Below are 26797 nucleotides of genomic sequence, written 5' to 3' on the forward strand. Positions count from 1 at the left end.
AAGAAGACGCAGCTGGGTTACAACAATACTACAGCTCCCCCTAGAGAGAACAATAGGTAAATGTACAGCTGCAAGGCGAGGTTGAAGCTTCTCAATAGAGTAATGAACTTCAAATTACATGTGACTCCATCAAACGGGTGGTGAGTTTATTGCAGGATTACAAGATGCTGTCGTAGGATATTATTGGGGACAGGTGGAAATATTTAGGTTCAGCTCAGGCCTTCAGTGGAGAAAACAAAGCAACAAATAAATAAATAAATAAATAAATAAATAAGGGGTTTTCCATTTCCGTTTCCACTGTGACCAAAATTGTCCCAGCTTTGACACTGAGTAGAACTCATTTCCAAATATGTTAGATAACGTCTACAGAATGTCAAATAAATGTGGGCAGACTAATGACCTGACAGCAGGGCAACAGGGTTGCATAATGACTTTACCAAATAGTAAATTCTTAAAGTTTATCCTGTACTTTAACAGCTTTTAAACTCAAACTAAAGCTGCATTAGGTTTAAAATGTGTAAATCAGATTAGATTATGTAGAGAATAGATTCAACTCCATTTAGTACAAGTGCTGAGACAGCAAGATTGCACCAGTCTGAACATCCTAACGTTAATTATCCATGAGACTTCCTTTTAGGGCCTATTTTTAGCTGTTGTTTGTCTTTCCTTAATTAAAACCTTGACTGAACTATACCATCTGCTTTGTTTTATAGCACAGAAAGATGAGAGGTTGTTTAAAACCTCACACATGCACATTAATCTCTGTCCACCAGATAAAGTTCTCTTGACCTAATTAGTGAAAGCATATGGTAAAAGCAAACACCAGACAAAAAAGAAAGTGATATGCAAGAAAGGTTTATCCTCAGGCTTGAAAAGTTGACAAATCAACCTCGTCAGAAGGTCCATTCAGGTCGAATCACATGAATTTCATCAGCAGACTGACCCTGTGCAGATGTCAAATTAAAACTTTTTCAAGCACTTTAAGGCCTTCCAACACCTGTAGGCTTAAAGGTTGACATTAAAATTAATTCTTCGCCTTTGAAAATGTAGGTGACAAACTAATACTGTCAGAGTCTAAAAACAGACCTAAAAATGGAAACATTTGCAATTCCATGACAACTGAGCAAACTCCATCTGCGAAGGTGATATCAAACAGCTCCTAATAGCTTCTACTGTATATGGATCATTATTTTGTTGACTATGGAAGGTGCTTGTGTGAGATTAGATATCCATTACTTCTGTCCATGCTGTCCTTTTCTGAATCTATATATGTTAGATTATCATTAATCATCATCACTGTTCCTCATTGTGGCTCCAGCAGCTGCCGGCAGCCGCTCCTCTCTGAGTTTGGATGAGAAAGCGCGTCTTATTGGATGACAGGGCAGGGCTTTGGTGTCAGGTGATGCAGCGGCAGCCACTACTCCCTCTGTCTCCTCTCTGTGGGCAGAAATCACTGGTGTCTCAACCCGGATGCTGTGCCACAACTATCGATAATTTTGCCCATGCCCAGTGCGCAGCGCTGTAGACAGAGCAAGGGGGCGGAAATATTTCAGTACCCTTGAGGCGGACAGCTCTCCCCGGATCCACACGCGTCCGACCGCCGGGGTCCGCATCCGAGCCTGGAGTGCGGAGGGGATCATAATTCACACCTAGGACTGGGGAGGGTGTAGCCGCCACATTAAACGCAAACACGTCGTGACTACTTGCACTCGCAGTAGTGGAAGAGAGAGGAAGAGGGAGGAAGAAAGAGACAAGGGGGAAGCAGAGAAGCACCATCACAGAGAGAGATGGCGGAGTGCGGGCGGAAGGCGCTGTCTCTCCTGGAAGCGGCCCGCTCCCGGTATGAGAGCCTGCAGATATCCGACGACGTGTTCGGCGAGTCCGGGGATGACAGCAGCGACAATCCCTTCTACAGCACCTCCGGAGACTCCGACTCCGACAACTACATAGCCGAAGTGGGCGAGGAGGAGCACCCGAAGCACCAACACCACCAAAAACGGAGCGATAAGGAGAGCGGGCAGAGCTGGGGAGCAGGAGGTGGCAGCGGCGGGAGCAGCGGAGCCGGTCCCCCGGGCTCTCTGTCCCGTAGTCAGGCAGAGGAGGAGGGCTGGACGGAGACCCTGCAGGATGTCACGGTGCCGCCGTACAAAGAGACATATGGTGAGACGTGATGCACGACAGGATGAATAAGGTCATTTGCGCAACGGGGAATAGTTGGGTGGATGTAAGGTGATGGAGTGGATGGAGACAGGCAGAAACAGTGCGGTCCACGCTCGGGTTTTTCAGGTCAGACAGGCCGTTTCTGTGGCTCTCAGTGTGGTGTCAAAGCAGCACACAAAAGGCTATTGCTCTGGGACAACTGGAGGCTTGTTTCATTTTCGTTTGTGTGTGTGTGTTTGAGTGGGTGTGTGTGTGCATCCTCCTCGTGCGCGGGCGCGTGTGTGTAGTGAGTGGCAGAGAGAAGCATGATTCGGCATCGGTAATTGCTGAATTAAGGTAATAGCAAACGCTTAGCCTTTGATGCTTCTCCCCTTGGTGCTGTGGTACACATGCTGTCCTGTGTGTGTGTGTGTGTGTGTGTGTGTGTGTGTGTGTGTGTGTGTGTGTGTGTGCGCGCGCGCGCGCGTTCACGTTTCAGGGCAGTGCTGGGAGACATGCTGTTTAATTTAGAGAAGCAGCACGAGGTCTCTCCTGGTTCTACACACATGTATGCACATACTTGACATAAAGAGGAGTGTGTGCATGCAGAATACATGCACACATGTCGGCCTTTGTCCTCCTGCAGCAGTTTACAGGACACATAGTTGTATTAACATGAAACAAAAGCTAAAGGCACCCTGATGTTGGTTGCACACTTGCTCTCCTAGTGTGTGTGTGCAAACAGGAGACTTGTCTTTATGTGTGTGTGTGTGTGTGTGTGTGTGTGTGTGTGTGTGTATGTGAATCGTGACAGTTAAACAGCACCCTGCAGTCTCAGGGCTCTGCCTCTTTCTTTGCCTCAGTCTCTCTTTGTGATAAAAGCCCAAAAGCAGCACCTCACAAGTTGTTCTCACATTGTTTAAAACCAGCTGCTAGTTGCAATATGTAACTACAGTCGCTGCCGTTTCTCCGCTCTTATAGTTTTTATCCATGTAGCGATCACTGAGTACAGTATGCATCAGAGGGTGGGCTTTGGGTTTATAGTGTGGCGCCGTCTGTCAGGCTTCGTTTGTTTTTTTTTGGCCTCCTCTCCCGTCTCTTCTGCCTCCAGCTGAAGCAAAGGCGATTGGTGGAAATGCCATCCTGAATCCACTGTTACATGTCGCACAGTGGCACCCTTGGAGGTGAACCAGCATATGGCAGTAGCAGATATGGACCAAGCCTCAGTCTGCTCACACGTTCAAAACAAGCATGAAACACACATTGGAGCATTAATAATAATAATAAGAATAATTAATAATCCAAATGTACAAAAGCAGAGAATTGACCAGGCACAAGGTACCAGGAAACCATTGGAAATTAAGTAAACTACTACACTGATTGTATGCAAAGAGGATTTGTTTTGCTTTCAGACTTCAAAATAAAAGCGCAGGTATGATTCTTCAGTTTTTAACGACTGTGTCTGCTGTTGGAGCCCAAATTGCAGGTGGTTGCACTGGCCTGCTGTCTCAGAAAGCAGGATTACTGAGCAGGACATCAAACAAAACCACAAACAGCTCTGTTTACTTCCATGTTCCAGATTTGATTTCCACTCAGCCCACTTATCCGGCTAACTTCAGTAATCCTACTTTGCAAGGCAGGGCCCAGATATGGGATATAGGAGTGGAGCCTGGTTCACTTATCCAAAATAATCTGAACTATACTGTACTATAAGAGGTTATTTCGGGAGAGAAAGGTTACAGGATGTTCTGTCGGGCACATCCTGCTCTGTCCTGATCTGTTTGACTGCTTCTGCTCTGTTGACTTAAGCTCAGAAGGCAGCAGGTGTGCCTGTCTGCTTTCAGTAGTCTGGTGTGGTTTGCAGAGATACAGTTAGTGATTGTTTGCACAAGCACAGCCGCTGTGGGTGTAGTCCCACCATCCTGCATCATGGTTGGGATGATTAACTGACTGGATGGTGCAGGACTCCCTGGGAGCATAATCACACTCCAGACCTCAAGTAGCCAAGAGCGTACTCGTGATGTAATTGGCCTAAAGAGTAAAGACTGGCTGCATCCTGAGCTCCAGCATATCTGCATAAATGTTTCAGTGCTGATTTTAAAGCTGCTTAAGATAGATGAGGTTTCCACTAAGTCGGTCAACGGTGGAAATATCAGCGGTATTTTTACCGTGTCTGGATTTTTCTGTCTACCTATCTGCCTGTCTGTCTTCCCGTCCATTTCCCTGTCTGTGCGGTGACAGTGCTGGCACAGACGCAGTGTTGATGTGACAGCTCCGCGCCTTGGAGAGCGCGCAGCCCGTGCATAAATCATCAGCCACCATCGCAAAGCACGGACTCAACCTCACACGAGCTCCTTCCGACGGGCTTGTGCTTGGGCTTTGTTTACGTTTACAGCAGCAGCTCCTCTTTGGTTTCAAACAAGTCGCAGGAGTTTGAAACAACGCTGAGTTTTTAGCTCGTACAAAACTGCGGTGAGCGTGAGAGCGTTTCCCCTGCAGTGCAAGAGAGGACCAAGCCGAGGATTATGAAGCATACATCCACATCTCAGATTATATAACCACCTTGTCGTGATGTTGGAGGGAATTAAAGCGCTATTTATTCATTCACTTTGCAGAGCACGTCTGATAGATTAGTGGTACTCTCCATATGTCAGTTTATCTGCCTGACCCATGTTTTTCTGACTGTCTGCATGTCGTCTCTCTGCAGAGCCTTGTGGAAAATGCACATACTTAGAAAGACACACAAATAAATAAATACATTGGATCATATTCTCATTTAAGCATTTATATATAGAGAAAGCTGCTATTATGATTACTGGCTGTCTGAAAACATCCAAAAATAAAGGAAACCAATTTTCACCATCAGATTTTCAGGTTTTCGTTGCCTATATCAAATCTACAAATTGAAATAAATGCTACTTAAATTAGCCATATTGCCTTCTTTTCCAGGCCTGGTGAACAATCACCTGTACACCAGAATATTTCAAGGTTTTGCTGAGCTGTTTCATGGAAAATGGATGCTGCAGATAAGAAAACTGCATATATAATCACACTGTGTGACTATTTCACTAATTCTTACAAGCAAGCTAGAATTAAAAAACTAACAAAATGAGCCGCTGAAGTCTTTTTATATACTCGATGTGATGCGCAGCAGCAGAACACTGGTGATTTTGCATCAGCAAGTTATTTTTTTGAATATTGTAGTATTAATTTAAGTATATTGCCCAGCCATAACTGGACTTTGTGTGAAAAAATAGACATAAATTGCTCTGAAATTTGTGCTCTTTATGTAATTTCTGCGAAAAACTGAGCATGTTTCATCTACATGAAGGGTTAATCCTCCCATAGTAATCTCTCATTCTTAAAACCGTAGCCATAATAACTCCACCAGGCAGATGTTTGTCCCTCGACAATAGAAATACTACAACAGCTGATAATCATGAGGGATTATGCATCTGTCTGTATGTGCACTGTAGGTGGTGTTTTGTAATGAATAATGTGGGAATTTCAGATTTCAAAGCTTCCCTTGTAGACGAATCTGCTAATATCAATAGTCTGAAAGAATTACTGTTAATGTTTGTTAATGTCCAGTTTCATCAGAGTGATGTAGGCTGGACTGAGGATCAGCTGGCAGGCATGCACGAAGAAAAATCTATGGAGGAAGTTCTCACTGACACGGAAACAATATCCATTATCCGTGAAAATGATGAGCTCTTCCTCAGCTTGTATTTTTGGCCGACTCCCGAGATGAGCCTCGGTGAGTCATTTTGCCTCGGTGGACCGTCCATCTGACTGTCTGATGTTTTTATCGAGGAGTGGCTCGCTCCGAGGAAGTCAGGCTGGATTTTACATTCAGCTTTCAAGTCTAATGGAATGCAAATGAGTGGGTTTCCAGAGATGCCCCGGCCACTTCTGCTGTCTTGGCCACCAGCATCGGTTTTGTGGGCGTGCTTGTTCTCCGCTCTGTCCTTCCTCCTCTTCTCGCCCACCTCCTCATGTTGCTTAAACAGTTTAGGTTCAGGCCTTGTATATCTTGAACTCGACATCAAAAGGCTGAATCAGATGTCCTTCATCATGTTGCTCGCAGCCGTAAACTCAGAACTAGAAAAAGGAGAGAGAGAAAGCGAAAACCTTGTTCTTCGCTGTTCAGAGATAATGAGATCGTGCTGTTCAATTGAGCCTAAAGTTGTTCTGCTCAACGCATCCAGCAATCACTGAGAAAATCTCTTAATTACTAGAGCAAACACAGCAAACCATTGTGTATTGACTGTGGGACGTAGAGCAGCACCTGAAAGCTTACAGACAGAGAACTTTTAAATGGGAGGTAGACTTCCCCTCAATGAACCAGTGAATAACAATAGATGGAAGAGGGAGAACAGCTTCAGAGGAAAGGAGGCAAAGTTTTTCCCCTTTTCTGGAGACTCTGGACTCCTGGCTTGGTCTACTGAATGACTGTAGAAAAGTTGTAGGAGTACTACGGGCAGCAGTGTGTCTCTGTGATCCTCTCACTCTTTGCTGATTGCCACCTTGATCGTGAAGGTGAAACCGCTCTATAAGGTGTGAAGGCTACAATATGTGGAAGTACTTAGCAGCACGTATTCAGCACAGTTAGGCCAGTGATATTTCGCGTCGCGGTCTAGACCACAGACTCTATCTTGCACAAAGCTCAGTCAGATATCAGTGAGTCAGGCAGACTAGATTAACATATTCAGCTTAACAGCCCCTCTGCCCTGCACTCTCTCTGCTGCTAGGGGATGGAGAGGGGGGCTGGCAGGTTAACCAGGGGGGTGCATTTTGGTCATTTTGCTAACAAGAGGGATGGCTTCTCTTCTAGGAGCAAAAGAATCATAATTATCAGAATCTGAATTGGCTTTGTATGTGTCCACATATAAGGAAATAATGATATATACAATGAAATTGACAGGTATCTATCTTGACAGTGACAGTGAGTGATGAATGCATGTCAAAAAATGTGCATTATTTATAAAATCATAGGAAGGGGGCACCCAAACAAAGCTGTGGCCCCCCCCTTCAACCAGGAGGCCCACCCTGCCCCTGCAAGCTAACTCTTTTAATTGTTTATTACTTTTATTTTTACTGTTAATAAACCTACTTTAAGATAACTGTTTATTATTTTAATTCAACCAGGTATTTCAACTGTTTTTGGTCCATTTTTTAAAATTAGTTGAGCTGCTCCTCCATCTTTCTATGTACCCCCAAGCAACTGCAGCACCCCCTGAAGTGCCAGTACCCCTGGTTGGGAGTTCACAGCTTTGTTATATGACATCCATACTATGTGTGCACAGGTTTAGGTGCATCCATTGTTTTGGTTAAAAAGGTCAATCTCTTATCAGCTGATGCTTCACAGAGAGTATAACATCAGACGCCGTTCACTGATGGCTCCCTCCTGACTTGACCGTCAAATCAGAACATCACAACGTGATTTTCACTCATTGGCTGCCACAACACTAAAGCAACGAGACAGTGGAAACTTCCGCGAGCATGGAAACGCCACGCTGTGACAGGGATCACAGTGTGGTGGCTGTCATGTTGTATAAACAGTCTAACCACTGCCCTGGGCTTGTGACATTCACACCAAAAGCTGCGGTGGTTGCACAGCAGCGATTGTGTGAATGTACTTAAGACAGTTTAAGACTGTTTTAGTTAATGTGTTCCCTCTGTTACTGTTCGCTCTCTTCTTAGGAGATGACAATAGAGTTTATGTAAGCAAGAAACAGTTAGTGTGCATCCCACACAGCCATGACAGTGACAGCTCAACAAAATCTAATTTTAACGCGTCTTACAGTGTCAAAAGAGAAATCTTTGTTTCTGCAAAGTCAATCAAAGTGAAGGCCTGGTTCAAAAAGTGGGATTAAGTGACTGCGAGTTAGCTGTCAATCTGTCCTCTGTCGCAATTTTTCACACTTTTTTTTCCCTTCCTGTCGTGATCCAGGCCCTGCTCAGAAGATGCCAGCCACCGCCACAGCCTTGGACTTCTTCCAGCTCTTTGTCCCAGACAACTGCATCCAAAACATGGTCATCCAGACCAACATGTACGCCAAGAAGTTCCAGGAGCGCTTCGGCTCAGACGAAGGCTGGCGTCCGGTCACGGCGCAGGAGATAAAGGCCTTCCTGGGCTTCGTCACCTCCACCAGCGTGCACCGCTGCGAGTCCGTGCTCAGCATATGGAGCTCGGGCTTCTTCAGCAACCGCAGCATCGCCTTGAAGATGAGCCAGGCACGCTTCGAGAAGATCCTTAAGTACTTCCACATCGTGGCTTTCCGGCCGTCACAGGGAAGCAACCAGGGCCTGTACAAGATCCAGCCCTTCCTGGACTCACTGCAGCAGTCATTCAGCTGCACCTTCAGACCTTCACAGACACAGGTGTGTGCCCTCTGCTCCAGTTCTGGGTCTCCTTAAAGCATCTTATATATTCTTGGACAGCTAGGTACTACATTCTGCATCATTTATTTTGCCAAACTGGTGTAGTTACAACTGAAAGTGGTGAGCGGTCGTTACCAAACAGCAGACAAAAGTCAGCTAGATTTGTTGAATCACCGTTTTCTCAGTCATCTGGTCCGCAGCATAGGTACGTACACAGTATATACACTTTAAATACTAGCTGTTTGCTCTTGAATTAGGGCGAACCAATCAAATAGAGCCCACAAGGAGTGTCTGGTCAAAACCTGTTTGCACACAAAGTATCTTCTCCTTTTTAACAGGCTTCCCCTCCAGAGGACTTACACTGTATGCATTAGATCTACATTTATGCAACTGGGGCAGTGGAGCGCCAGCCTCGCTACTCTATTTTGGGTGGGCTGGAGTTTATTCAACTTTAACTACTTTCCTCTCTAGATGAGCAGCAGCACAGCCGATTTTAAAGAAAGAAGGAATAAACAACGCGACTGAAGTAGAATCTGTTAAATGAAATGCTCCGCTATGCCCTTGTTCAACTCGATCGCTGTGTCGTCTGTGTGTGACCGCAAAAAAGAAAACAAAACAAGGAAATTCGCCGCAGCAGTCGCTCAGCCTTGTTTACTTGAAAATCTAGCATGAAATCCATCTAACTGGGTAACACCGTGTTGTGGCAAGTCACAGAAGCGAATGAAAGACTCCGTGTTTAATTTCTAGGTACTACAAAATCATATTCATATTCACAGTCTGGTTAGGACGAGGGCGCCGGGGTGCCTAATCATTCCAGTGGGATCTGGTGCCACCCCTGCAGCCACAGTTGAACTCTTAAAAATTAATGAATTTCTGGGATGTAGATGATGAAATTGCTTTTGGTCGTCCTGCAGTAGGAGCTGTAACATCGTCTTGATTGTGAAAGATGATGTCAGTGCCGAGATGCATTTGGGATTAAATGCTCTTAGCAGCAACCCCTTCCTCATATCACATCCGCATCTCGTCCAGCCACGCAATTTCACCGTCCAAACAACTTAAACGTAACTGCTGATGAGCTCGTTTCATTGTGAAGTAGTAAAAGGTTTGGTGAACCGCAGTTTCTCATCACTGCTCTCGGATCTAAAAATGACTGAATTCTAACAACGAGGGCAGACCAGCTTTCAGACACCGTGCGTGTGTGTCATTCACAGTGGGTATGTGTGTATCTAGGCCAGTTTGTTTTATCTGTTAGCTTCTATGCCAGGGGCAGAGAGTGGGCCCAGATAGCGAGAGTGGAAGAGACTGAAACTGTTGCTCCACGGACGGTGGAAAGTAATCTACCCATTTAATGACTGACACAGGGCAGGAAACAAGGTGATGCAGTGGGTTGAGTTTAGGCTGCAGCTAATGATTGTTGCTCTGTTTTCGTGATTAATCAATCAATCATCAGGTAGCATTTTCAAGAAATTCACATATTTTGCTCCAACAATCCAAAATCTGCAAAATTAAATGAGATATTATAGATGAAAACAAGCAAATATTCACATTTAAGAGAGTGGGACAAGATCATTTTCAACGATCAAAATAGTGGCTGCTTAATTTTCAGTTTATCGCCGAATCATTTCAGCTGTGTTTTTAGTTGTAAAGATATGAACAACGAACAATGAACAAGGAAGGGAAGTGAGTCATAAAAATGTTTGTTCAAACACGGGATATTTCTCTCCACGTGAGTCTGTATGACCTGGATTCATCTGCCACTTCGTGTTATTCAACATGATGCGAGCGTGCCTGTGCAGATATGAGCGCTAATGTGTGAATATCAGAGCGGAATATTAGCATGTTATGTTAGCTCCCGCTGACAGCGAATCTGACACATTCCCTGTGTCAGTCTGACAGTTTCGCAGTCGCTACGATGATCTGTTGACACTGCTTTGTATTGATTTGCAAGTGTTAAATCTCTGAGAGCGTTTGTCGTCACAGAACATCCACTGCAAGACAGCAAGCGAGCGGACGGATGGATTTTCTTCCTCCCTTGTTCAATACAGGACAAGTGAGCCCATGCAAATGATTTACTTGAAGCATCCATGTGCAAATGTAACCACCTTGTTTTCAGCTGTTAGGAGAGAGGCGTGCTGCAGCAGCCGTGCTAATGTGGCAGCTGCAGGATGAAATATTTCTTAAAAGGCCATTGTGGTCTGGGTGATGTCATCCATCCAAAGGCTAGATAGCCTCATTAATTTTCCACTTGTTTAATCCACCACTCTCGTATTTGACTTGGAAATGGCTTGCTGCTCTCGGTCGTGGAGCAGGGGAGAGCTGTTGGTCACTGCTCATTTTAGTTTTAGTCAAATCAAGATGGAGCAGGAGGAGGAGGCGGGGAAGACACCGGAGGAAGCGAGGGCCAAGAGAAATTTGAAATGCAAATATTTGCTACGTGGTCGAAAGCGTCTCTGCGAAATATTTGGCCAGATTTAGGTGTATTGTTTATTGTCTAAGAAAGACAGGGTGAGAAAATATTTGTGCTCTGTTAATTCCTCTGTTTGCGCGTTTGGATTTGTGAATATGTGCCATTCCCTACTGAGAAATTCATCCTGATCTGACCCAGACCTGGAAAATAACGAATATTCAGGAGAACGACGGCACAGTTCACAGTGCTGCTGAAATATACCTTATTTCTTACATGATGTTCCTAAATTTGATGGTAAGGTTGGCATGTCACGCCGCATACAGCCCCTTTTTTATGCCTCCACTGACCACAGACCAGTGACTGCTAAAGACACTCAGTTTGACATCATTGCAAACAAACAAAAGCAGTTTTTACATTTGAAAAGTGAATTTTTGCCTGAAAAATGGCTTCGAATAAAAATGATTAACTGACAGATCTTTTCAGCTTTAATCTGGTGTGCTTGTTTTAAAGGTGGAAAATCATAAAAGCCTGTAGGTAACTTGAAACTCTGTGTCTTTATGTATTTGTGTTAATGATTATGTTAATAAACTTGCTCAGCAGACAGCTGCTCCAGTGTTTTTTCTGATAAATTCTTTGCCACAAAGACTTTGCCCAATGAATTTCCCGCATCAGACAGAATTAAACAGCACATTTCTCTGCTTTCGCCTCAGTCACGCCTTGTCTCTCGCTTTAGATGAATTTTTCATTTTGTTTATTTTTCATGGGGTTTAATGTGAAGCACAGATCTAGCTCTACTTTGTTCATTTTGTTTTCTGGTGGTTACAGAGAGACAGATGCAGACAGACAGACGGAAAGAAGGGGATAACCTATAAATGCAGAAGTGAAGGAGAAAGCTGAAACGGTAGAAGAAGTGAAACTGGCGAGGGAGAAGGCATTTTTGCGTAGGGTTTTGCAGACAGCTGCACGATTCAGAGCGCGCTTTCTCTCCACAGTATCACACTCACAACACATACAAGACTTGTGAGGATCTTCGATTGGCTTCCTTCTCTCTCTAACTCTTTGCCGTAACGTTACATAATACACAGCCTTACTCCTATCCCTCACATGAAAATCCTTTGTTTTCTCCCTTGTTAAGGGCAGCTATTTTTCCAGTAACACATCTTGTACTTGTGACATGGTTATATAAAAACCCACTAAGACAAACTGTACTGTAACATCGCTTGTGTGTTTCCAGGTTCTGCACGAGCCCTTAATAGACGAGGATCCAGTGTTCATCACCACCTGTACGGAAAGAGAGCTGAGGAAGAGGAAGAAGAGGAAGTTCAGCCTCTGGGTTCGACAGTGCACCTCCACCGGATTCATCTGTCAGGTAGCAGCACGCAACATGGTGATGGAGACAGAGAAGCAGGGAATCGTCGGTCAGAAATCGCAGTTGTTTCAGGTCTGATTTTCAGAAACAGGAGAGAACGAAGAGATGAGAGAGAACGAGTACAAGTTCAGTTGTTTGCTTTGAGGGTATTTTAATCTCAACTTCACGACAGAAATCTAATATTTTACATCAAAAATGCAAGAAAAAGTCTTCAGTCCGCCTGAAGTCAAAAAGCCCTTTGTGAAACTTTGATGTTTGCTCAACTTCAAGCCTCATTCTCAGGTTGTCGATGTTCATTTTGAATTCAGCCAATTACGTGTCTGCGCTGCAGAGAATAAAATCACTTTTAATAAATTCACTGTGAACATTTGCCCGGCCTTACATGCAGAAAATGCAGTGATCAACCTCATCTAGAAATGACAAACACCTGCCGGGGAAAAATATTGATTGTCAGTTTCTTCTTTTGATGTTTTGGAGTGGAATAGCTCCCGGCTCAGGTTTAGATCTGTGCTGTCACATCTCAGGCAGGCAGACCTGCTCTGCTCACTAACAACCTTGCCCTTACTGCAACCTTCCACACGAACGTCATTTGCTTATGTAACATCAGCATTTAACTGGGGCCCGGCACTTCACGGGAACAGACAGACCTGCCCAACTCTGACCATTACAGAGGACAAAGCAGAAAACATTAGAAACCACAACTGCAGGAGGCTACCCTGAGCCACAAATACCCAGTATTTGTGGCTCAGGATGCTGAGTCAAACTGTGAGTGAAAGCACATTTTCCACCAGAGTGCAGGTTGTGAAAGTCATTTTTTATATCGCTGCATAAACATTGTGTAGGATTTCCATCGAGCCACCCACACACACACACAGTTACACACACACAAACGCTTGCACTGATATATTGAGGAAGGCCTTTGCTGGCATAACATGTCTACCTCCAGTGGTATCTAGCTATGCAGCTACACTGTGTCCACCTTTACCTCATTTCCAAATACATCTGAGGCGAATGTAATTTTGTTTGTGGTGCTCACAGCAATGAAAAAGTCAGCATTAACATTTCTTTGCAGTCATGATCCAGTCCCTGTTACCCAGAGACACCACTGTTTCAGAGGGACTATTCCTTTGGTTGAAAGTAGTGTCGTTTTTGGTGGCCTGTTTTAATTTTAGTCTTAGTCTAGTCTTTGTCTTTGTCAAGCTGTCTTTTTAGTTTTTATTAGTTTTAGTCACGTTCACTCTTTTTAGTCTAGTCAAGTTTCAGTCGACTAAAAGTCTGAATGTTTTAGTCTTATTTTAGTCAGAATTATCCGTGACTGTTTTCGTCTAGTTTTAGTCAAAAACTGATGACATTTTAGTCTAGTTTTAGTCAATGAAAATTGTGTTTTAGTCTCTTTTTAGTAATGCCACTCTATTAAACCCAGTCAGTATAGTATAAGTACCTCGTAGTTTAGACAAAACCAAAATTTTCTTTTAGCCAAACCCATTTCACAATTCAAACAAGGTTGTCTTATTATTATATTATTGTTACCGTAGAGACTCTGGAATACATCCATTCCAGACACGAAGACGCTCTGATTTGAATTTACATCATATTTATTTTACCAAGCAAAGCTGGCTGGATGGCCATTGTTCCCGTTTTCTGTGCCAGTTGTCTGTCGTTAACGCTGCATCTTCTAAATAACGCCGCGAGCGGGAACTAATGCCATGACGTCGCCTGCGACTGCGCAGTGCAACCTGATGCAGCCCCTGAGGTGAGACACAGGAAACAGAAATACTGCAAAATAATAATAACAACGCGACTAAACAAGACAAAATAACGTTAGAACATTTCGTCTCGTTTTAGTCAACGAAAATGAAGAGACATTTTAGCAGATTTTCTATTTTACAGATCACATTTAGTCTCGTTTTTATTCGTCAACAATATTGTGTTATATGTTTAATTATAGTTATCGTCACATGACGAGCATTTACGTTGCGTCTCGTCTCGTTTTCGTCACGTGATAAAGGTTCGTTGACGACAATATTTAGTCATAATTTTCATTGACGAAAGCAACACTGGTAGAAAGTAGTTCTGTTTGTCCAAGTGAGAACATATGTTCTTTTTTTTATTAAGCTAAGCAAACTCTTTTATCTTCAGTCTGGTACGATACACTGAAGGGAAGAAAGGGCTTTTCACTGCACTGAACCCATAAATAGATGGATCTCGGGCATAAGACTGCGTTGCAGGGATAGTGTTTCCTTCTTTAGCCTGGATGTAGTCCAGAATTACATTAGCGGGAAAAGGACCGACCACCGGACCGGCCACAATCAGAATTTTAATTTGCTTATTTTCTGTCCTTTTGGTTTCCATGAACTAAAATAACTGATCAATCTAACTATTCATCATTTTGCTCGTCATCCCGAATCTCCTGCCTAAAACGAGTTAGAAGCATCACACTCTGTCATTTAAAGCCATATTCCATTACCCCATCCATTTAACAAATAAGCGTTATCACTCATACTGACTGTGGCCGTTTGGCAGTCGCTCAGTCTTTACAAGTCGGCTGTACGCTGATCCGTGCCTGCTCTGAGATCTTCGCTCTCTAAATTAATTGTGTCGAGGGAGAGAAAAAATCTAAGAAATAAAACGAGTTAATGGAGTGAATCAATGAGATTCCATTAGCCAGCGCACCACACAGGGATACACACACACACACACACACACACACACACACACACACACACACACACACACACACACACACAGAGGCATGGACGGACCACTTAGCGTAATAGCCAAAGGCCTGACGTAGACACTGGCTAATCAGGATAATGTCATTCGGCTCGTGAACAGCGCAGAAATGTAAGTGCAAGAAGGACAGTGAGCTGTTTGTGAGTGTACATTTCTACATTTGATCATGGCTTTCCATAGAGGACAAGCTCTTCCTCATGGTCCTCTTGAGACTTGTATCTTCAAGGGCATCATGCACCAGTGAGTCCAGCCAGAAAGCTCAGTCCACCTGATCCAGAGCAACATATCTCAATTTTTATTCATGGCTCCCCGTCGGCACTGTTTAAGCAACAAGATCCCCTAAAAGTTTGGAGATTAGAGATATTTTGGAGAATTTTCATGTATTTCATGTATTTTATTGTGTGAGCTTCCTACAGGTTTCCAAATAAAAATGATTTTTACATGAATCATTGTCTGAGCGCGACCAAAACTAAGCACAGAAGGTAGACCCCCTGTGAAAGGACCATTATGCAGGCCATATATGTCAAAGGGATCTACAGCCAGGTCTACTTGCAGGCTGAGGCCTTGTTTCCCCAAAGCTCTACATCGGAGGTGGCAAGTGCAAAGTTAGCATGACCCAAAGAGTCACGTAATGGGAAGTATGCCAGGTTTGAAATACCAAACTGTCGGCTCCAAAATGTCATCCTCATCCACCAGATATTTACTCTAATCCGCATGTTACTGTGAAGTCTCCTGAAGGCATTCATGAGTCATGTAGATTTTGACTCCATGGGCTTTTCTCCTGTGCCGCCTCAGGACAAACAAGTCTTCAAGACAAATCATCAACATGTCTGCTCCATCTGCCAGTTTTGTTAAATGAACATTACAGACTTTAGACTTATATTGTTGCTGCAAGATTTTCTGCCGTAGAAGACAATGAAATGGTACTGAAAACTGAAATAGAGCTTGCTGGTTCTATATCAGTTTTATGGACATGTCTTGTCTCTTCCCTCCCACTCTGCAGATCTCAGTCCATCTGAAGGAGGGCCAGGGTACAGACGGTCTGGCCACCTTGAAGAACAAGCCTCAGCTCCACAGCCTTGTGGCCAAGCAGCTCTGCCAGAACATCTCTGGCAAGAACACCATCATCTTCACCGGGCCATCCATCACGAGCCTCAGCCTCTTCTCCGAATTCAGCAAACAAGGTACACAGACAAGAGGCAACAGCAGATATTGTATCTGTTGGTCTTTGCTGCCCAAATAATACACCTTTCTTCTTCTATCGGCCCGCCAGCCTCCTCCTCTGTCATCTCCTGTCCTCGTTTTCTGCTTTGATGTACACATTGTAATCTCTGTACTCATCTCCCTCCGTTTTTGCATTTTTTATTTGTTTATTTATTTTTTATCACAGTGTGATGATAGCATCCCCAGGCTAAACAGCACAGAGAGGAAGACAGTCTGTCGCATTGCACCTTCAAATGAGGCTTCGCGGCCCTACAGAGTGATTCATTGCCTTATCTTCATCTGTCCTTTCGCTGCAGATGAAACATCTTTAACCACATGGGAATGTGTAGAAGCACAAATACGCCTCTGTCAATGAAAACATCAGCTGATAGACTGTTCTTGTATTTGTGTGACATGTAGTAACATCTGACTTGCTTGTTTTCTCAGCTAGTGTAATTGTATACAAACGCGCAAAGCTGCGGCATTCAGTTTCCAGATAATCACATTCACGACGAAAGAAGCAGAATTACATCCCTAAAATTATTTTCGTAAAAATGCGTCTTGATGCCAGAATCTGACACTAAGTGGCTTGTGTGGCTCCACGCTTCAATATTGCACTTCAATAGACTGTTGCGCAATAAATCAGGGAAGGCTCAACGGGGAGTGCTTAGCCTTGTCACAGCTGAAGAAATCAATAGGTGAAGTGGACACTGTGGTGGACACTTCACTTAACATCTGACAACTACAAATTCAGAATCCAAACACGTTTTTTTTGTTCTGCTGTTACAAATAGCCCACGTTGCCAGTCTGGGATGCTTTATCAGGAGGTGTTGAAAAATATTCTTGCTCTTATTTTGGAGGAAAATGCGATATTTTATGCTGATAATCCACATCTGGAACAGTTTTCCACAGAACTCTGATTTCCATGCTCATTATACCAAAGGCAACTTTTATTATGAAACCATAATCCTATTTTGGAGGAGTGACTCACATTTGAATTCTCTTCTCTGACCTGATTTCTTTCGTTATAATAATTGCAGATGTGGAACAATGTCATAAAGCCCATAAAGGGCTAAAAAGGAGCGAATCAGATACTCAGCCAAACAGATCAGACTCCTTTGACGACATCATCAGCACAACTTGAAAAGTTTTTACATTCTCACAAATGCTTTTACACTAAACAATAAGAGAAGAGCGAATTTAAAGTCAAACGGGCAGAGCTGCATTACGCCAAGAAAAGAAAAAGAAGTCCAGAGATATAATCAATATTTTCTCATGCTAATTGGGTGAAGCTACCACAAGGCTTTCAGCTGGAAAAAAATCTGTTTTGAGCTTGTTAAAACATTGTCCGACATTTTTCTCAGATTTATCATGCTGGACTAATTAACCGAGTTAATTACCCTGCGCTACCCTCAGCACTTACTGTGGACACACGCGCATGCATACAATACAGATAGCGATCATTGTTCAAATTGAGAACATTAAATCAGCAGCAGTCAGCCACAGGATTGTTTCGCTGCTGCTCGTCCATGTGAGAAATAAAGAAATGAAATGGGTGGAAAGACAGAAAGGCAGAGAAGAAGTGATGCAGCTTTGAGGGAGATAAACAGTCTGCAGCGGTTCGCTCTGTGAGTCCACATCAGAAAGCAGAATGCATGAAAATCATAATAAATGTATGTCACTGCAGGGGCTGATGAAAGTAGGGCTGCAACTAACAATTTTTCTTTCCTAAAGCCTGAGGTGATGTCATCAGCCGTCCAATCAACAGTCTAAAACCCAAATGCATTTCATTTGCAGTTACATTTTTGCTTAAAAAGATTACATTGACAATGAAACAAGCAACAAAATAACTACATAACTACAGATCAATTAATTGATTAACCAACTAATCATTTCAGCTCTAGATTTACAAGATTGTCTTTTTTGTCCAAAAAACAGTGTAAAAATATGTAAAGCAGCAAATACTTAAATTTGAGAAGCTGCAACCAGTAATTATTTGTTAGTACCATCTGGTGTTTTACCTCTAGTAGATAAGTGCCTCTACAGGATATTTCTCAGGCTTATTTTAGTGTCTCTGTGTTTGTCGTTCTTCAGATATCTACTGCTGTGGTTTGCTGAGCACCAGGAAGAGCGACTGCACGGGCTTACCACAAAACATGCTGGTCTGCGGCTCCACGCCAGCGCAGCGCGGCCAATCACGAGTCATGATGAAAGGCAGCATGTCGCTGATCAGCTGGTACAACAAGGGACACTTCAGGTTCCTGACGAACAGCTACTCCCCAACAAAGCAAGGTACATGTTGCTCTGATGCACCCTGGACTAAAACTCTGCGAGTGTGTTTATTTGGATTCTAAATATTTTAAGAATTTTCATACAGACGGGAGACGATACACATAATGTGCACAAAATGCATGAATTTACAATTGTAGGAAACCACAAATGTGGCATTATATTTGAATTTCAGTGAAAATAAGATAAACTGCACTGTCTTGTGTGGATGCAAGTTTGCATCGTTAAGCATTCACGTCAGGGAAAATCAATGAGAGTTTGTAATCCATGATAATCCATTTCCAGGAGGCGACAGGATCATGATATTCCCCTCCTCTTATAGCATAAGCCTCTCTCAGCTAAACCGTTTTGTTTGGGTTTTAAACCTGGTTGAAGGGCTGCAGTGTGTTCCAGCTCTGTGAATGAAACGTGTGGAAGCGAAGCCCCAGATCAGTTAAAACGTTACAGTACAGTATTGATTTCCTTTCCCCTCTACTGTGCGAAGGTATGTGTGTGGAAGTGTCTGCATAAAAACGAGCGATCCCATCAATAACCACAGCAGGTTTGTCTTATTATGACATATTAAATAGATCTTATTAAGATTAGTGATTGTTATGTGGGTTTCACCCGTGGTGCATTGTGTATATCTGGGCCCAGGAAGTGGCAGACAGTAATGGAGAAATCTGACGCAAAATCAGTGGAAGTGCACAAAGTCCAGCATTCAACCAGTCACAATAGGAAACATTATTAGTTACACACATGGAGCTAATAACTTAATGGCTGTGTAAGGACCAGGATATTGTGCGTGCTGGCTCACTGTTGTGGCTTGCTGGGACATAAATGGAACCTAGCCATTGTTAATGTTATTAGTTACACCTCCTGCAGTGACGAGTGTGAAACTCTGCTTCGAAAAAGGACCATTAAACACAGCATCCCTCCAGGGACCAAAGAACGAAGAGACCATCTAAAAACATAAATAGTAAAGAGCCGCATCTGGGCAGCCTCCCTCATGCAAAGGAGCGCTTCTTTTCCTCCCCACTGAGTCCCTTCAGGGGGATTCTCTGCTGTGTGTCTCTCACTCTCAGTCTGTGGTATGTGTGTTTGTGGCAGGTATGATCATTAAGAGGAAAAGTGGGGAGATCCCATGTCCCTTAGCTGTTGAGGCCTTTGCAGCGCACCTCAGCTACATCTGCAAATACGACGACAAGTACAGCAAGTACGTACCAGCTTTTTCATGTCTTGCAGTGGATTCTTGGCGACTAGAAGCCTGAATCACATCACACATGAATCACATCACATGGCGTATCCTGCCCTTAGTGTGTGTATTGTTTGAAATAAAAACCACGCCGCCACTCTCCTACGAATGAGAGTCTGTTAGTTAATGTTAGCAAACTTTAGACAGATATTGCTGTTTAACTGATATTACTCATATTGTTTAGTCATTTTCTGCTTTTCTACTGCAACATGACATTTAGCATATCGCAGATAGATATTTTAATGCTTTATCACACAAATAAAAGTGGTCTCATCTCAGCCTAACGATGATGTCTGAAGCAACGGGCTCATGAGAAGTTTTTTAAGACTTAAAGTTGCTTCGTCTCACTTTAAGGCATATTATTTACAGTGGAGTGTTAACTGTATTCATTCATCTAATAGAAAAACTATGACTAGAAACCTTGGAGTAAGCAGCTGTTTTTCTTCCCACAGGTACTTTATCTTCCATAAGCCCAATAAGACCTGGCAGCAGGTGTTCTGGTTGAGCATCAGCATCGCCATCAATAACGCGTACATCCTCTACAAGATGTCTGATGCCTACACAGTCAAACGCTACAGCCGAGCACAGTTCGGAGAAAGACTGGTCAAAGAGCTGCTGGATTTGGACGACTGCTCCCCCACACAGTGAGGAGGAGGAGGAGGACAGCAGGAGCGCACAGCAAACACACACACACACACACACTGACACACACAAACACAATCCCCACTCGTACATTTACACTCTTCATTACAGTTGTACAGACCGTGCAGTCTGTGTCTATGTGATGATACTGAAGCAGTGCCAAGCCTATGTCTCTCTTCCTCTAGTTGTTTTCTGTGGTACTGTAAATAGTCATTCACACACGACTGCACACAACACAGTAGAGAATCATGAGCCATGGGACAGTTCACATCCCTCCACTGTAACTTTAAACACAGATTTACTAAGGATGTGTCAGCAGGAGCTATTTCACGAGCAGAGATGCAGGCGGGAACCACGAAGCCGGGACGAATTCACCCTTAAACGATGTCATCTTCAAGTCTGAACTCCAGTGAAAGAGTTAAATTGTTGATATGAACCTGAATCTCCCGTGTGACTGTTCAAACGTGCGCTCGTCGGGCTAAAAGGCTACATGTAGCTCCACATTTCCACTCTGCAAAAACACCTGTGACCCTTAGTGAGCTTAGTAAACCAGGACTATGGTGTGTTCACACGCTGCATGCATAAAGAATCTGGATCGTGATGTTCTCTTGTTCAGTGTGAAAATGATTTCTGCTCCAGGTGGATTTTGAAACTTTTTTTTTCATGTGTGTGTATGTAAGTATTTAGCAAGTGGAACTGCCATTTGTGTGCGCAACGTTGAGCCCCGGGATGTAAATGTATGGCTATTGTGACCAGGTGTGTCGTGTTGCTGAATACTGTGCTCGCTAAAGGAAGACTGTCAGGTGACATAAAGCCACACCCAGCAGTGTGGCACCAATTCACAGCCTCCCACTCCAAAAAACCCAGAAAATATATAAAAAAAAACAAGCCTTTCAGATGTTGTAAAGCCCCTGAAAACTTCCAATTTTGAGTATTTCTCTGAAAGCATTAATGGCTGAAAAGGCAAAAAGTAAAAGTTTGTGATACTCCTATAAAAAACTCATTTAATCTCCTTCATCGTGACTATATGGGTGCGGTTTGGTCTTATTTTACTGACAACATAAGGTAACAACCCCATAACTGTCATCAGATTTAATTCAAATATTGCAAAATACTCCAGTAGGAGAAAAGCACAGACAAAAACACAAATCCATAAATTTCTCTCACCAAATGAGCCAAATGTTCCAATATTTGGCAGAAAATGTGCTCACGTAGGATCTCATGGCTCAGAGTCTGAAGCGGATTGTGAAAACAGGTTTTCAGGGTCTTTAAACACAATAAACGGCATCAAATCTGCAGCATACTTTTAACCACACTTTTAATAGCAAATGAACTCTTCTAATTTGACTTTTTTTATTGCTCGTGTAGTTAACTGTACTTTGGCTTTGCAGATCAAAATGTCCTTCAATAAGCCGGAGTTGCTAAGCAACAAGTACAGTCTTGGCTAGTGGGCAGGAGATTGGATAATATTGCTGGCAAGATTTAAGTCCAGGAAGTAAAAACGGACTCACTGGTGGCTTATAAGACATCCCAGAAGGGCAAATGTTGCAACAAATCTTAGAGTCGATGAGAGGCTTTGGAGCCGTGACTTGTTTTCTCATTTTGTGCCCAAATCTCATGAGGAGAAGTAAACTGACAGTTATTACTTTCAGATTTAAAAAACATGATTTTATAACTTATCACTAGTTACTATTTTTCAGAACATTTGCAAGGAATAAAACCTACGGGCGCACTCTTTAGGAAAACCTTCTCGTCTGAAATGGAAGCATTTTGATGTGAGTGCTGACTTCTTCCAGTCGCACATTTCTTGCCAAGCAGCTGATTCAGACCTGCCGTCTCATGTCCAGCCAATGAAAGTGTGAGTGCAGAGGCGACCTGCTGTCCTCAGACCATATACCACACTGCTGTCTGTAGCTTTAATGAGGACTCCACAGTCCACTTTGCTTTGCTTTGTTACGCAGCCAGCATGTGTGCTGTCATGCTGGATTCATGCTTTGAAGATTTTAAGTGAAAGGTTTCGATGTGTGCTTGCTCAGTCAGCATGGCTTGATGTGTGAATGCATATTACAGTGAGATGACAGTCTTAACGCCGGTGGAGCAGAGTTGTTGAGTAAATCGCTGGTAGGACTCACGCACTTTCCCCCATTACAATTCAGCACTTTGAGGAGCGTTGTAAAGTAAGCGACATGTTTGTTAGATAATCCTTTAGTTTTGAACCCACTGCTCTCAGAAAAATATGGAAAATATGAATAGATAAGTTCTGTAAATATACATAGATAAATGAAACGGACTATATATAAAAAAACACCAATGAAATAAGACTGAAAATTAACAACTATAACCAAAACAGAAAAGATTTCCACTGTAGATTTAGAGTAGAAGGTACAGTATGTATGTGTATATTTTGTTTACAAATTACTGTGAGTGTGTGTCCATAATCGCTGTCACTGAGACTCAAGATTGTGATTTTTTTAACTTTTTCACTAATCCAAAGCATCGTTGCCGCTCTTGTGTGTGTGCGTGTGTGTACCATTGAATGTTGTCGTCATGCATCTAATCACTGTTCACCTCGAAGTAACACTGGTAATCTTAGCAGGCACCGTTGTCATGTCATGTAGTCGCCGGCTCATGATTTTAATACAATATTTGATATCGACCATTACACACACGTTCAGTATGAATTCATTGAGTCATATTATTTGCATTAAGTAGAGCTGTGGCCCTTTTAGAAACCCATCCTGTCCGTTAGGCTGCAGATGTCCTGTGGTGGAGATTAAAGGAAAAAGCCACACACCTGTAAAACAGTTAAAGAGGTACTTAATTCCCTCTCTAGTTGAAGTCTGCTGCACCTCTGATGCTCAGTGCTCTGCTGCCCCTTTAAACACGCCCATCAGTGATGTCACAGTGTACTGACGAACCCTGGAGTACACGTCTACATCACTGCAGCAGAGTGAGGTGGCTCTTTAAAGCAAAACAGCCTGATATCACAATTTTATCCCAGTCAATAACTGGCTACATTTGGACAACAGGATGTTGTTGGTTTCATCTTCCTAAAATATCAGTGATAATTTGGGGGGAAAAAGTCCCTAAATGCAAAAAAATAAATAAAAAATATTATATCATACAGGGAGAAAACCCCATCTCATTTCAGGGCAGTGAAACCAATTTCTCCAACGAGACTAACCTCAGATGGCCTCAATGCATGCGTGTGGCCCTGCGAGGCTCGAGTTAGGAGCGTGGATGCAATCATCACCAACCGAGGCAGAAATAGACGAGGCAGGTTGAGGGACAGTGAATACCCCAGAAGAAGAAAATCCAGCTCTTCAAAGCAAAATAACCCTTGGACTGCATCACAAAATGATGAAGGAACTGTCAAGAGTAAGCTAGCGTGAATTTTTCCTTCACAGTGTGTCACAGGTGTATAAAAATGAGCCTCTGTGACGGCTGCGTTTGTGAACGGGCGTTTAATCTGCAGCGCGTGGTGGACTGAGTCCGGTGGCGCTCACCAAGGATGTGTGTGACATCCGCAGAGGTTTTCTGTAGTGCTTATTTTGCTCGGATCTCAAATGGGAAGAGATTATGCACCAGGGACTCTGCAAGGCCACGGTTACTTGGCAACAAATTATATATGAGTGAGGGAGAGAGGGAAAGGGGTAGTATTTGAAGTTTTTCTGCCCATATGGTAATGCTGTTATCACCGCAACTGCAGATTGAGAGGTGAGCGGCTTCGTGTCATCTCTTTTTAATCATCTATCAGAGGACAGGGCAGAGGGTCCTTTTGTTCATTTAGTTCAGAGGAGGGTTTAGCCCGACAGACATGGCTTCAATTTAAATTCTCAGGTTCACCTCCGAAAACAATCTCTTACAATTATTCTGTCCAGGCGGCTCTATTGATCAGCCATGAATCACCATGTTTATATAGTGCCTTTTCCAGCTCCTTTTTTCCTCTCATCGCAGTGGTTTAGTGTTGTTTGCGTCCTAACATAGAGTTGATGTGAATGACTAGAACAGATTTTAGATTCTAACAAAATAAATATGGTAAAATCCCGTCCAGCATGGTGTGAATAAAAGACTAGAGAAATAAATCACCTCTGCGGCAGATTTTTAGCCTGAATACTGTTTTATGCAGCCCTGTGCTCTCGTCCCATTGCTGTAATGACTCACCTCGAGTAATATTTCACACTTTCACACAACTAGAATCAACATCCTTTACTATGAGTAACACTCAAAAGCATTCATAGGTCCAAATAAAGCTCCTCTCTATGTTGAGTCATTTTACCTGTTTGGAAGAAATCATAGTGACAGCAGATCCCAGTGATGGATGTCAGTCTTGTTTTTGTTTACTGTGGGAAGACTACCATGTCGGAGCCTAGTTTGCGTGTTGGAGGAAAGGGTGAGGATGGGTGAGCCCCACTAAAGTCAGAAAGCTCAGCATCCCATCACCAAATATAGCCTTAAAACAAATTGCAACCATCAATATGAAAAGCCAAAATGTCCACCGCAGGAGAAATGTCACTTTGAATGGTCTTATTACAACAGCGTGGACATTTTTCTCTCCATTTTCTACTTTGCCTCCTTTTACAAATAACAGAGATGTCTGATACCGGTCGTTTATGCTCATTCATTTGTGTCAGATGTGCAAATGGGAGTAAACAAAGGCAGATGGGAAGGAGCAACATACTGAAATATTTGCAAAATTTGTCAGACAAATGATGATCCCTAAATTGCCTGTTGCAAAAAAAAAAAGAAAAGAAAAAAAAGCCATGAAATAAATCACCCTCACTGTCGGTCGTTTTGTGGTCATGAAGCGCAGTGGTGTGTCAGATGATGTCCGTGTATGTGGTGTGCTGTATGTGCCGGTGTGCCATCTCTGAGCAGTGCTTCACAGATGTCTGTGTTTATATCCGGTGAGTGAGACGGCTGTCAGAAGAGTGAGTACATATATTCAAGTGATCAGCTGTGGATGTGATGGAAAATTAAAATGTCTGACCTCAGGGCTTCATAACTAACTGCTGTACATTATATTCACATATTGAAATAATATTAATACACTAAATGGACTTCTATAACGTTATCCGGTGCTATCAAACGACTGTACAAATAATAGTAGAATTAGATTTGTTGTTGTTGTTGTTGTTGTTGTTGTTGTTGGGGACTCAGCAACCAAATAAAGAACACCCGAGTCATAAACTGCAGGAGTTGTACGACTGAAAACACCAGAAGTTCACATTTTCTGGTTAAAAAGTCAGAAATATTAATGTCACCAGGCACCAAATGCAACTTTAACTTAACAGGTGGTAGAACGATTTCACTTCATATGATTCTGGCTTGTAACGGTGGCTGCAGGATGTTGACTGACCGAGTGCTTCGGACTGAAGTGTTATCCAGTCTCACAGATGGCCAAGAAAGACGTGTGTATGTGCATGTAATGTGGAATAATATGTGTAAAATAACTGGTGTATGCTGGACCAAATAACTTTCTAAAATGTGTGTGGTGATGAGTTGTACAAGGTTGTCGTGTAAATGTGTCTTCATTAAAACTCGCCACATGTGGGTGCCCCATGGAGGCTCATGACTCCGCAGCGAGTGTTTGGGAACCAGGAGGAAGGCACAGATCTGCTGTCAGCTGTGCGTCATGTCCATTTTCCTTACAAAGCTTTTATGATGAGAAGACGTTTCTTTGCAAGATATGATCTTTCCACATTAGCGTTCAGTTCGACAGAGCGACATTCGGAGCTAAAATACCGCTTTTATGAAACATTTAACTATTTGTTATGAAGCCTCTCAGCAGGCATTTAAAAGTTGCCCAGACTAAACAATTAACAGGTTAAATCTGTTTCTATTGTCATCTATTATTATCTGCTGGAGGCTCTCTGCACTGTGGAGAATGTGTGTTGTTTAACCTGGAATGCAGTTTTATGATGGTCTGGCAAAGAGCGTGATATTTTCCGAGCCTCTGACAGCGCTGAGAATTAGCCTTCAGCATTCAAAGAGACAAACCTGTAAGTTCACCTAAGATAAGATAAGATAAGATCATCCTCATAAGAAATGAGTGAAGACGCTTAATTACCTTGTCTTATCTGCTCTTTCTGTACAGGGCTGATGTTGTTGTGAAGTGCGTGAGTACACTTGAACTCCCTCTGAGTATTTTTCTTTTGCTTTAAGAAGCTGTCAGAGCTACAGCTGAGCAAAACTTAATGTGTAAATCTTTTCACCAGCTTACGCTCACTGGGTTGTGTCTGGAGTCTCACCCCTCTCTGCTTTGAGCTCTGCAGATTCACCACCATTTTGCACACAGTATCTAATAAATGTTCCTGGTTTATTACACCTGAGATGTATTTTGATTATAAGTATTTCAAATGTTGGACTGACTCTCCACTGAAGAACAGCGTTTCAC

At 43.0% G+C, this 26797-nt stretch overlaps 1 protein-coding gene across 1 annotated transcript; it reads left to right on the plus strand.

The window, feature by feature from the left end:
* The first annotated feature begins 1185 nt into the window (after positions 1 to 1185).
* Positions 1186 to 25135, plus strand: pgbd5 (piggyBac transposable element derived 5). Its single transcript, XM_070977035.1, has 7 exons — positions 1186 to 2160; positions 8093 to 8523; positions 12165 to 12299; positions 16036 to 16216; positions 18330 to 18527; positions 19614 to 19719; positions 20211 to 25135. Exons 1-7 carry the CDS (start codon positions 1788 to 1790, stop codon positions 20404 to 20406), a joined length of 1620 nt encoding a protein of 539 aa, XP_070833136.1. The 5' UTR covers positions 1186 to 1787; the 3' UTR covers positions 20407 to 25135.
* Positions 25136 to 26797: the final 1662 nt, after the last annotated feature.

The sequence above is a fragment of the Chaetodon trifascialis genome, chromosome 13 (genome assembly GCF_039877785.1).
Source record: "Chaetodon trifascialis isolate fChaTrf1 chromosome 13, fChaTrf1.hap1, whole genome shotgun sequence".
NCBI classification, from domain to species: domain Eukaryota; kingdom Metazoa; phylum Chordata; class Actinopteri; order Chaetodontiformes; family Chaetodontidae; genus Chaetodon; species Chaetodon trifascialis.